This window comes from Artibeus jamaicensis, unplaced genomic scaffold (assembly GCF_021234435.1).
Source record: "Artibeus jamaicensis isolate MK-2021 breed Jamaican fruit bat unplaced genomic scaffold, CSHL_Jam_final contig_426, whole genome shotgun sequence".
Taxonomy (NCBI): Eukaryota; Metazoa; Chordata; class Mammalia; order Chiroptera; family Phyllostomidae; genus Artibeus; species Artibeus jamaicensis.
This window is the reverse complement of record NW_026521826.1, coordinates 9,388,220-9,400,281: the sequence shown is the minus strand read 5'-3', so window position 1 is coordinate 9,400,281 and position 12,062 is coordinate 9,388,220. Positions and strand designations below refer to the sequence as shown.

General features: G+C 34.8%; 1 protein-coding gene across 4 annotated transcripts in view; it reads left to right on the top strand.

The window, feature by feature from the left end:
• USP6NL (USP6 N-terminal like) overlaps positions 1 to 12,062 on the top strand; it is a 188,198-nt gene that overhangs the window by 161,761 nt on the left and 14,375 nt on the right. For all 4 annotated transcript variants that reach the window (XM_037143516.2, XM_053665807.1, XM_037143514.2 and 1 more), the window contains 3 exons: positions 383 to 448; positions 541 to 640; positions 3,135 to 3,287. In XM_037143516.2, the coding sequence (XP_036999411.2) occupies positions 383 to 448; positions 541 to 640; positions 3,135 to 3,287 (319 nt within the window). The remainder of the gene's footprint in view (positions 1 to 382; positions 449 to 540; positions 641 to 3,134; positions 3,288 to 12,062) is intronic.

The window sequence follows — 12,062 nt, the reverse complement described above, 5'->3', positions numbered from 1 at the left end:
TTTGAAGGTGTTTTAATTGCACAAAAAGTATTTAAGGATATACAAACTCATTCTTAGTGAACTATATATGTGCTCTATGATATTAAAACATAGTTTAGTAAAGCAAAAAAATACTTCACTATAAAACTGTATTAAAGAGAATCAAAATGTTGTATTGCAATCCTATCATAAAACAGATTTGATTTTCAGACGTAAAAATGAGAAGAAGAGAAAGTAAGAAGAGAAAAAATAGAATTACTTCAGCAGCATGAAAAAAGACTTGTAATGAAATGGGTTAATGTTTAGCTGTGATAGCTGCTTCCTTCAGCCTCCTGACCTTTAGTGTTACGTGTCAGACTTTGTTTGCTGAAATCCAGAAATTATGAAGTCTTTGTTTTTTCAGGATTCTCAAGAGATCTACACAAGTTTTTATACAATGAAATGGTTCTTTCAATGTTTCCTTGATCGTGTAAGTATTTATTTATGAAACCCAATCATAAAATTATAACTACCACACATGGCAAACTATTAACCTTATTTCTGTTTTGTTTTTAATTATAGACTCCCTTTACTCTAAACCTCAGGATATGGGATATCTACATCTTTGAAGGAGAACGAGTTCTTACTGCTATGTCTTATACAATCTTAAAATTACACAAAAGTAAGAAGACGTTTAACTACAAAGATTTCACAAAAATCTAGCCATGTTTTAACTGATATATCATTCCTTACTCAACTTCATTTTCTTTTAGTAATGAATTTAAAAAATTCCTGAAAATCAGTGAAGAAATTATCTTCAGTTGGTAATTATTTTCACTGAATCTTATGACTAGAAGCTTACCTCATTGCAAAGGTCTTTGATTCTTTTCTGTATATCAGTTTTATTTTTTTATTATTTTCATACTTAAACAGTAGAATGTAATGTGGTGGTTTTGCTAATAATATTAATCTTATCAAGTATTTGTTTCTACTGGGACCCCATTCATCCTTTTCATCATTCTGAATCAGCTCTGTAATAGGAGGAGAGAGAGACCAAAGAAACTAGGCACCTTAATTAAAAGGTCTAGAGAGGACATTTCCATGACTATTTCCTTTATCTAGGAAAAATGCATCCATCTTCAAGGTGTAGAACAGAGATGGGGAACCTTCAGCTGATCTCTCTGCTTGACTGCATTGTGGCCTGAGGGGCAAGTGTAGTCCACAGCTATAGTTGTCTTAATGCAACAGGGCTTTTAAAAGCCTGCATTTGCAATATTCCAAAAGCTGTGTAAATTTGATGTGCTATACCTTATTTTAAAATCAAGAAATGAGTTTTTCTTCACGAAATGAAGAACCTTATCCATCTTAACATCTCAATTCACCCTTAAAAATATGTGACTTCTTTTGTAACTATTCAGGGAGTCACTGAAAGCTTTAGAACTGCACGTGTGCTTCTAATTCAGCCATACAAAATAGTTTCATGTTCACTGTGTTCTACTTTCTTAGGCTGTTCTCGAATGATTCGTCTGTTCAGCCTCCCAACTAAATTATGATCTAATTAAGTACTTGGGGTCATGTTTTGTAGTGTTTTTCCCTGCTGTGCATGGTGCTGTTCTAAGTACACATTAGGTACTTTAATATAAGATTGTTTGATTGCTTACCTGAACACAAGCGCCAGATTATCCAAACTTTAGACAAGAGTGAAAACTCCCTTTAAAATCATATCTGTATTATTCATTTGGAAAGACAAGCATTCAGAAGTGTAATGGTTCGCTCCTCTGACACCCAAACCCCTACTCCCCCAACTCACAGACCACAGTACCAAACAAAACAAGTGAAAATGAATTGTCTCCAAGACTCATAGAACCACAGGAAATCAATCAATTTCTCTCAGTCTCTCCCCTCCCCTTTCCTCTTTCTGGATTATGAACTGACCAAGATATAGAACAAAGGTAAATACTTTTTATTAAGATATATACTTACTACTTTAATGTTCCCTAAACATGAGGAATAGAAATGTGATGTTCTATTTCTTTATAGCTCTCTTTTCCCACTTAATGTTTTACTTATATGACTCTTGATTAATTTTGACAAGTAAAAGTTTCTTCACCCTTTGTAAATAATCTTTAAGCATAACAATTATTAATATTTTATGTTCTATCATTTCATTAGACTAAAGTTATGTAACAAAGTCTGCTGCTATATATGTTTTCTTAGTTAGGAAGAGAAAGCTCGCAGACATCCAGAACCTTCCTTCACTGCCATATAAAGTTTCAAAAACTGTGTGTGGGACCCTTAACCAATAGTTAGCTGAAGCTCCCAAGGTTTTCTCTTGGTTATTTCCTGATTGCCGTAACAATATTCGGAGATGGTGTTACCAGAGATTCACCACATAGTGGTTTAAAAAAAAAAAGCAGAGGAAAGAAAAGAAACAACATAAATGTCCAATATTAAAACGTATAGTACATAAATACAATGGACTCTTATAGTTCTTAATAATGATGGTATAAAATTATACTTGTTGAAATAAGAAATATCAGTGATATATGCATACATCATTAAGTGAGAAAAAACAAGGAGGTAAATATCATAGAAAATGTAATTTACTTTTTGAAATTAATGCACATGTATACATATTTTATAGGGTAGTAGCTAGTGGGATCTTACCTGATTTTTACTTTCTGTTTTGTATCTGTACTTTGAATTTTTCCAATAAAATTAATTCCATAAGTAGAAATAAAAATAAAACGAGTAATGCAAATTTTTTTGAATTCCAAAACAGTAGAAAATATAGACCTAAAAATGTGTTTGGAGCTCATGTCAATAAAACAGAAAGAGCTCTCATCATTGGAGATGGTCTGCGTTCATCGTATCTAAAGGAGCTCTTGCTCTGGGTTAATATTACTGTCGGTATGGTTATTCCTAAACCATGAGAAGGTATTTAGTAGTATTCACCTTCCTATCCCCCACTGTACGAGTACCTGCTTTTCTCTTTGACTGCTTTAATATCAGAAAATATTTTTGTCATACTGAATTTCAGTGATATTCACCATACCATATTTAATTTTTTTGTTGTACCCCTTAAAAAATACTGCAAAAGAATAGCAGAATAGAATTCTTTCTGTACATAAAGTTGCTGTTGACATAGCATTATCATTTCTCTCATCCTTTCTTAGAACACTTAATGAAATTGTCTATGGAAGAACTTGTAGAATTTCTTCAGGAGACCTTGGCAAAGGACTTTTTTTTTGAAGATGACTTTGTAATAGAGCAACTTCAGATTTCTATGGGAGAACTAAAGCGGGCAAAATTAGACCTTCCAGAACCTGGTAAGAAATACCAAAACACTTCGTCTAAATTATAATTAAAATTGAAAGATACAGCACAATTAACATGGGCCATTACTGTTTCAAAACATGAGCATTATACATGCTTGTGGTGATATAATGTAAATCAGTGTTTTACCAGCTATTCATGACTTGATTCTTATTTTAAGAAAAAGCAAATAAATGTATCAATTATATCTGCCTTTCCTAATAGAATAACTGTACTATTGCTACTTAAATTTAGAAAGCTTGTTTGACAAGTAATATTGTTCAACAGAAGTAAGCATGCAGCTTTAAACTAGCATAATAAGAGGCACTTTTTACTTTCATCATTCAATTTGTGAAACCATATGCAATAGCAGAGCAAGTAAGAGTCCCATTTTGTAGAAGAGGAAACTGATACTAAGATGCTTAAATATGAAGCTGCAGAACAAGCAGGTAGCATTATTGACACTGGAGTGCAGTTTTCTGTCTACTAATCCAGGGCTTTTTGCCATATATTGCAGTGTAGATAATATACTTTGTTTACTTATTTCAAAACATCTTCTAGTACCTCCTACTAGGTTTTCTGCTAAGTGCTCTCCTGGGGATAAATTACTGAAAATAAAGACAAGTTTCATGCTTTCAGGGTACAGGAGAGATGGGATTTACTCAAAGATAAACAGATTGTGGAGGAGTAACAACAGCTAGATACAGGATACAGGGGGAAGGATCAGGAGTAGGGTAGTGGAGGATGAGAAGGAAGAGAAAAGAGAATGTAGAAAGATCACAGTAGGAATAACTTTTAAGAGTTTTGACTAGATATTACTTGATAGTGTATGATACCCTATACAAAAGGTGCTCTGCCCTCCTTTTCTACCTTTGTTTTGTGGATGGGTATGAGAAGGGAGTTGGGAAGTGGAAGACCATGAGTAAGAAGAAAAGTAAATGAAGTCAATTATGAATACCCTCAGGTGTGATTGGATTTAGCATTTCCAGTCAGTGTGGCCCATACTTTGATGTCTTGAATGTGTGTGTACAGAACAAGCAGATATACATTACTGAAAAGCATCTTTCCCCCTTTGGTAAAAACCTGGATGTTCTTCTCTCAGTTAAAAATCGCAAGAGGTCTAATCATTAGTGTTGCTCTGAAGTTTGTTCTGGGTCATAAGGGTTTCCTCGAAAACAAAACATTACTGCAGTAACCAAATGTGAGGTCAGTCCTCTGAACCCATCACCTTTCCTAAGTGAGGTCAACCCTCTCTCATTCAGTGTAATAATGTTCATTTTCTGCTATTTCTTTCCTGTAGCAGGGAATGCATTAGACCACAATTACTAACTACAGCCTTGCTACTTTAACATTTATTTTTAAATATGTTGACTACTTTTAAAAAGAGTTTAAGACAAGTTTCAGTAAAAGACATAGAGAAAAAAATAATAGAGTATAACTGTTTGAACATGAGAATAACATCAAAACCTATGTGAATCAGCATTTAAGTAGCAGCTAATATTTACTATATGCTTATTACTGTGCGCCATCTATTACATGCACTATCTCATTTAATCCCTAAAAATACCTTATGAGAAAGGACATCCTCATTTTACACATGAGGAATCTTGTAGTCTTTTCTAAGATCTTTGTACTAGGAGACTATAGACTGGGGATGGAGAGTGGAGCAGGGAGGTAGGGGAGAGAAACAAGATAAATAAGACCGAAACACTGGCTCGTTTTTTCTCCGATCATACTGGCAGTTAGGGTGGCATGCAGCCATGTGGTCGTGTACAGCAATCTGCTCATCAGCCTCAACTTCACTAATTACAGACAATTGTAATATCTGTTGGGGCTAATTTCCCCTCATAACTTTGTATTATTTTGTTAACTTACCAAAAAAAAAAAAAAGAACCACTAGTATTTTAATCAATTGCACTGAATTTAAAAGATTATTAAGAAAAAATTGATATTTATAAGACAAGGTTTTTTCTAAATACAAGCTTTTGCTTTTCATATGTTCAGGTTTACTTTATTCTTCATTAATCAAATTTGTTTTATTCATTTGATTATAACAAATTTCATAACACCCAGCCCAACCCCCCCACTTCTATAGGTAATTTTATCTTTCTTATTGCTGCTGTAAGATGAACTTCTCATTTTTTCTAACTGGTTAGGAAAACTTTTGTTATATTAAATTATTTTGTCATGGTAAAATATATAACATAAAGTTTACCATCTTAACCATTTTTAAGTATACAGTTAATATACAGTTAAGTGGTATGAAGCACATTAGTAATGTTGTACAATCATCATCACCACCCCACCTCCTTAACTCTTTATCTTATAAATCTGAAACTCTGTACCCATTAATTAAGGCCTCTCTATTCCCACACCCCTCCTAACCCCTGGAAATCACCATTCTGCTTCCTGTCTGTGATTTTGACTACTCTGAGTATCCCATATAAATGGAATAATACAGTACTCATCTTTTCTGATTGGCTTATTTCACTGAACATAATGTCTTCAAGATTCAACCGTGTTGTAGCCTCTGTCAAAATTTCTTTTTTAAGGCTGAATAGTATTCCATTTTAAGCATAAACCACATTTTGCGTATCCATTCAAGATGGACAGGTCAGTTGCTTTCATGTTTTAGCTATTGTTAACTAATGCTACAGTGAACGTGGGTGAACAAATATCTTTACAAGATCTTTCTTTTAATTCTTTTGGGTACATAGACTCAGAAATGCAATTGCTGGGACATACTATAATTCTACTTTTCATTGTTTGAGGAATTACCACACTGTTTTCCACAGCAGCCACACCCTTTTACATTTCTACTAATAATGCACAAGGTTTCCAATTTCTCCCCATTCTTGCCATCATTTCTTTTTTATTTCTTTTAATAGCCACTTGATTGGTGCGAGGTGGTAATTGTAATATAGTTTTGATTCATGTTTTCTCAATGATCAGTGACTTGAGCATATTTTCATGTGCTTATTGATCATGTATATATTTTCTTTGCAGAAGTATTTATTCAAATCCTTTGCCCATTTTTGAGTTGGATTTTTTTATTGCTGAATTTTAAGAGTTCTATGTTCTGAATATTAATCCCTTATCAAATTAATGATTTGCAAATATTTTCTCCCATGTTATGGGTTGCCTTTTTTACTCTTTTGATACTGTTTTTGATGTATAAAAATGTTTAATGTGTATGAAATCCAACTTGTTTTTTCTTTTGTTGCTGTGCCTTTAGTGTCACATCCAAGAAGTTGTTGCCAAATCCATTGATGTAAAGTTCTTGCCCTGTGTTTTCTTCTAATATTTTCATAGTTTTTAGGGATTACATTTAGGTCTTTCATCCATTTTGAGTTATTTTTTTCATGGCATTAGGTAAGGATCCAACTTCGTTCTTATACATGTGGATAACCAATTTTTCCAGCACCAGTGTTGAAAAGACTCTTCCTTTCCCATTGAATGGTCTTGGCACCCTTGTCAAAATCTTTTGATCATATAGGTGAAGATATACTTCTGGGCTCTCTATTCCATTGGTCTTAAAGTGAATGTCTTAATGCTACTACCACACTGTTTTGATTACTATAGTTTTATAATAAGTGTTGAAATCAGAAATTTTGAGCCCTCCAGCTTTCCAAGATTGTTTAAGCCATTTAGGGTTTCTTGAGAATTCATACGAATTTTAGGATGGTTTTTCTGATTCTGCAAAAAAAATATATTGGAGTTTTGATAAAGGTTGCTTTAAATCTACAGGTTAGTTTGGGTAGTATTAACATCTTAATATTAAGTCTTCTGGACTTCTGCCAAGATGGAGGCGTAGGTGGAAACACTGTGCCTTCTCTCACAACCAAGTTTAAAGACAACAAAGTTTTAGTAACAAAAAATGCAGCCAAAATACAGAAAATTAAGTCCGACAACAAGGAACCATTCAGCCAGACTGGTAAGAGGGGCGGAGCCAGCAGCGGAGCAGGGTCAGGCAGGAAAGATCCCCCGACCCAGGTGCTCAGGCAGTCGTGGGCGGATTCCAGGTATGGGGTGGCAACAGGCAGACCCAGTGAGGGTGGACCCAGTGAGGGCGCAAGGCTGCAGGCTGACCCCAGTCACACATTCGTGTGCAGAAAAACCAGGTGAAGGAGCAAGCAGTGAGACAGACTGCGCAGGCCCCAGTGGTGGGAAGCAGCAGAGGGGATTGCTATTGCCCTTCACTGACCATGCCCCCACATACAGTGTCACAACCCAGCGACCTGGGTGGCCCTGCCCTGGTGAACATCTAAGGCTCCGTTCCTCATATGGAACAGGCTCGAACAGACCAAAACATGGCTCAAGAAGAACTCAAAGCCCCAGAGCCAATAACTCTAAGTGACCAAGAAATAGCAAAACTTTCAGATGCACAGTTCAAAACACTGGTGATTAGGATGCTCACAGAACTGGCTAATTTTAGTCACAAATTAGAGGAACCAATGAAGGCTAAACTAATTGAAATGACAGGAAATGCACAGGAAACCAATAGTGATGGAAAGGAAACTGAAACTCAAATCAAGGGAGTGGACCAGAAGGAAGACAAAAATGACCAAACAAAAATATGAAGAAACAAGAATTCAAAAAAATGAGGAGAGGCTTAGGAACCTCATTTAAACATTCCAACATCCGAATTATAGGGGTACCAGAAGGGGAAGAGGAACGGCAATGAGTGGAAAATTTATTTGAACAAATAATAAAGGAAAACTTCCCCAGTCTGGCCAAGGCAGTAGTCTTCCAGGAAATCCAGGAAGCTCAGAGAGTCCCAAAGAAGTTGGACCCAAGGAGGAACACACCAACACACATCATAATTAATTACCCAAGATTAAAATGAAGGAGAGAATCCTAGAAGCAGCAAGAGATAAGGGGACAGTCACCTACAAAAGAATTCCCATCAGACTGTCAGAAGATTTCTCAAAAGAGACCTTACAGGCAAGAAGGGGCTGGAAAGAAGTATTCCAAGTCATGAAATCCAAAGACCTACATGCAAAATTGCTCTATCCAGCAAAGTTTTGATTTAGAATGGAAGGGCAGATAAAGTGCTTCTCAGATAAGGTCAAATTCAAGAAGTTCATCATCACCAAGCCCTTATTATATGAAATGTTAAAGACACTTATCTAAGAAAAAGAAGATAAAAAATATGAACAGTGAAAGGACAGCAAACTCACAGTTCTTAAGAACCACACCTACAACAAAAGCAAACTAAGAGGACAGCTAGATCAGGAGCAGAACCCTAGAAATGAAGATCACATGGAGGGTTAGCAATAGGGGAGTGGGAGGAGGAGAAGGGGGGAGAAAGTACAGAAAATAAGTAGCATAGACAGTAGGTAGAAAATAGATAGGGGGAGGGCAAGAATAGTATGGGAAATATAGAATCTAAAGAACTTGAGACAGGTGGTCATAAACTAAAGGGGGGGAATGGTGGGGGAGGGGTGTGCAGGGTGGAGGGGAATGAAGGGGGGAATAGAACAACTGTAATGGCATAATCAATAAAATATGTTTTTAAAAAAGAATATTAAGCCTCTGATCTATGAATGTGGGGTGTGTTTTCATTTATTTTTGTTTTTGCTAGTTTCAGCAATGTTCTATAGTTTTTATGGAACATGTCTTTCATGTGTGTTTAATTCCTAAGTATTTTATTCTTTTTGGTGCTATCATAAATGGAATTGTCTTATAATTTCCTTTTCAGGTTGTTTATTGTTAATGTATTAAAATACAACTGATTTTTGTGTGTTGACTTGGCATCTTGTTTATTAGCTCTAACAATTTTTTTTGGTGTGTGTGGAATCTTCAGGGTTGTACACACATAAGATTATATCTGGAAACAGTGTGAATTTTACTTTTTTTCCCCCCCAATTTGGATGCCTTTTATTTCTTTTTTATGCCTAATTGCTCTGGCTAGAATATCTGGTATTGGGTAAACTGGAAGTGATAAGAATGGGCATCCCTTTCTTGTTACTGATCTTAGAGAAAGATCTACAGTCTTTTACCAGTGAACATAATGTTTGCTGTGGGTTTTTCCATACGTGGCCTTTACTATGTTGAGGTACTTTCCTTCTATTACTAGTTTGTTGATTGTTTTTATCATGAGAGTGTTAAATTTTGTCAGATACTTTTTCTACATCAACTGAAATGATCATGGTTTTTTTCCTCTTCATTTTTTTAATGTGGGATACTAAATTGATCAACTTTTGTGTGTTGAACTATTCTTGCATCCAGGAGTATGTTCCACTTGGCCACGGAGTACATTCATTCTGTTATGTTGCTTAACTCAGTTTGCTAGCATTTTGTTGAGGAGCTTTGCATCAGTGTGCATAAGGGATATTGTTCTGTGTTTCTGATAGTGGCTTTGTCTGGCTTTGTTGTCAGGATAATGCTGTCTTCACAGAATATACCTGCCTTGTAAATTAAATCTTATAATAGGTATGTATGTATGTATAGGAAAAAACATAGTATAATATATATATAGGGTCCAGTACTATCTGCAGTTTCAGGCATCCACTGGGGGATCTTGGAATGTATTCCCTATGGATAAGGGAAGTTTCTGTATCTTTTTAGAAACTTGTTCACTTTCTGTTTCTGAATGTATTTGTATAAGATTTTGCAAAGAACTTTTCAAATATATACAAAAGTAGGAAAAAATGTTAAAGAAGCCCTTTCTCCATTTATTCATCACCCAACTTACTGAACAATTTTAAAGTGAAAAATAAGGACATCAGAGATCCCAAATATGCTCTGCAAACCAATTCTAATTCCCTATGAGAATTTTTTCAGTTGCACCCCAAACCATCTTAGATATTTTTCTCCACCAGGATTTAACCAAGAACCTCACTTTGTTATGTTTCTTAAGTATGTTCTATTCAACAGCCTCTTCTTCCTCTTCCTCACTCCCCACCCCTACCTTTGATTTTTCTTTTTTTCAGTGGTAGTTTACTGAAGAAATCAGTCCTATTATCTGTGGAGTAGTACAGTTTTCTCTCCTTTAGTCATTTAACTTATTCCTGTAGTCTCTCTATTTTCTATAAGCTAGAAGTTAGATGTAGAGGTTTAATTAGATTCAGGTTAAATAGGTAGAGTATAAAAACTAGTTTTATTAATAATAGAGATAGTCACTATGAACACTGGGTAAAAGGTGGTGGTAAGTAGATCTCTCATTTTACAAATAAGATGTTTTTAATTATAAAACTTTTAGCAAGTAATCTATGTCATAATGTTTTGACACTGTACAGATAATCCAGTTTCCTTTTCATCTGTCCCTTGACATTTTTAGCTTCAATTGATAATTCTTGCTTAAAGCAAATCTTTCATTAGAGGGTACAAAGTAGTAACTTTCAAATTTGATATTTCTTTTACATTTATCAGCAGATTTTTCTTCTATAACACTTTTCTCTCCTTCATCAACAGGGACTCTATCGTTACTTTAAAATATATTTCCTACTGAAAAGGCAGAATAAATGCGTAATTGTTTTCTGTTTATCAATTTTCAAAATTAGGAGTTGTTCTTCATTTTCTCCAGTGGCAACAAATGAGCTTGCTTTCTTCATGTGAATGAGTGAATTTGACTTATTCTAAATATTTCAATCAGATGTAATAATTGTTTTATTGCTCAAGTTTTACATTTGGCCACTGGGATCTCCCTTAAACTGATTCCTGTGTCCTTTTGACCCAGCACTGGTTGTGTGAATATTTCCTTGTTTTCATGTGCAGCAAGTATTTCTGTCTTATCTTAAAAAATCCCCTGTTCTTCAGTTTTATTCTACAAATAATACACAAATATATCCATATAAGAGCTCCAGGCAGTCTTTGCAGTATGCTGTGTGATGTATGAAGACCCCATGACTTCACTGCACTTCTCTTGCCTTCAAAGGAAATTACTGGACAGTAGGTTGGACAGATTCTTCTGGTCCTTTTCCTTTGCTTTTACATATAAACTTGTATGTAAACACATAAATTTCCACAAATACATGTAGCTTGTTTGTAGATGTATTTTATCAACAAATGTTACATTCTCTTCCTGATTTGCTGATACTTTATCCTTATGTCACTGTTTTTTTTAGTCTTCATTTATTGTGGATATATCAAGCCTTTCCTTTATTTTCGCTAATCTCATTTCCAGCTATTTCTGTTCTGTTTTGTTATTTTTCTGTTTTATTGATTAATTCTATAATCCCTTTTTTGGCCACTAGTAATAAACATGTGTAAGCAGTTATAATGTTTTAGCTCTCCATCTCTTCATGTGAATCAACTGTGAAGACCTCACTTTAAGTAGAAGTACTTTTGACAAGTAGAGTATTAAAATAATTCAGATGATTTCTTGTATAACTCTGTGGCTAGTGTTTATTTAGACAGAAGTATCCTTCTGTTCTCCTCAGCTATCTTCTCTTCAGATGAAGCCATTTGGCAGAGACTTTGTCACTTAGGGAAGTCATTGTGGTTAGAAAGCCTGTATTGATCCACTATGGCTGCCGAATTGGCCCAAACTTATAGCTTATGACCTATATACAATAATCGATAGAGGAAAAAAGTTGTAAAGGAGAGAGCCATTTTAAAGTATATCTTTTGTTTTAGATATTAGAAAATATGAAACTGAAGGAACTTTTTGAAGAAAGAAAGCATGCGTAGCTTTTGACTCTGGTACTTGTCCTTTTCTTTCCTAGAGTAATTTGGGAATTTTACTTTATTTATAGAAAAAGTTTCACAGCTTCAATATTACATTTTCTCCTTCGTATTTTTTTGGTAATACCAGTCTGAATTTTTGACTGAACACAGGAGGAAAA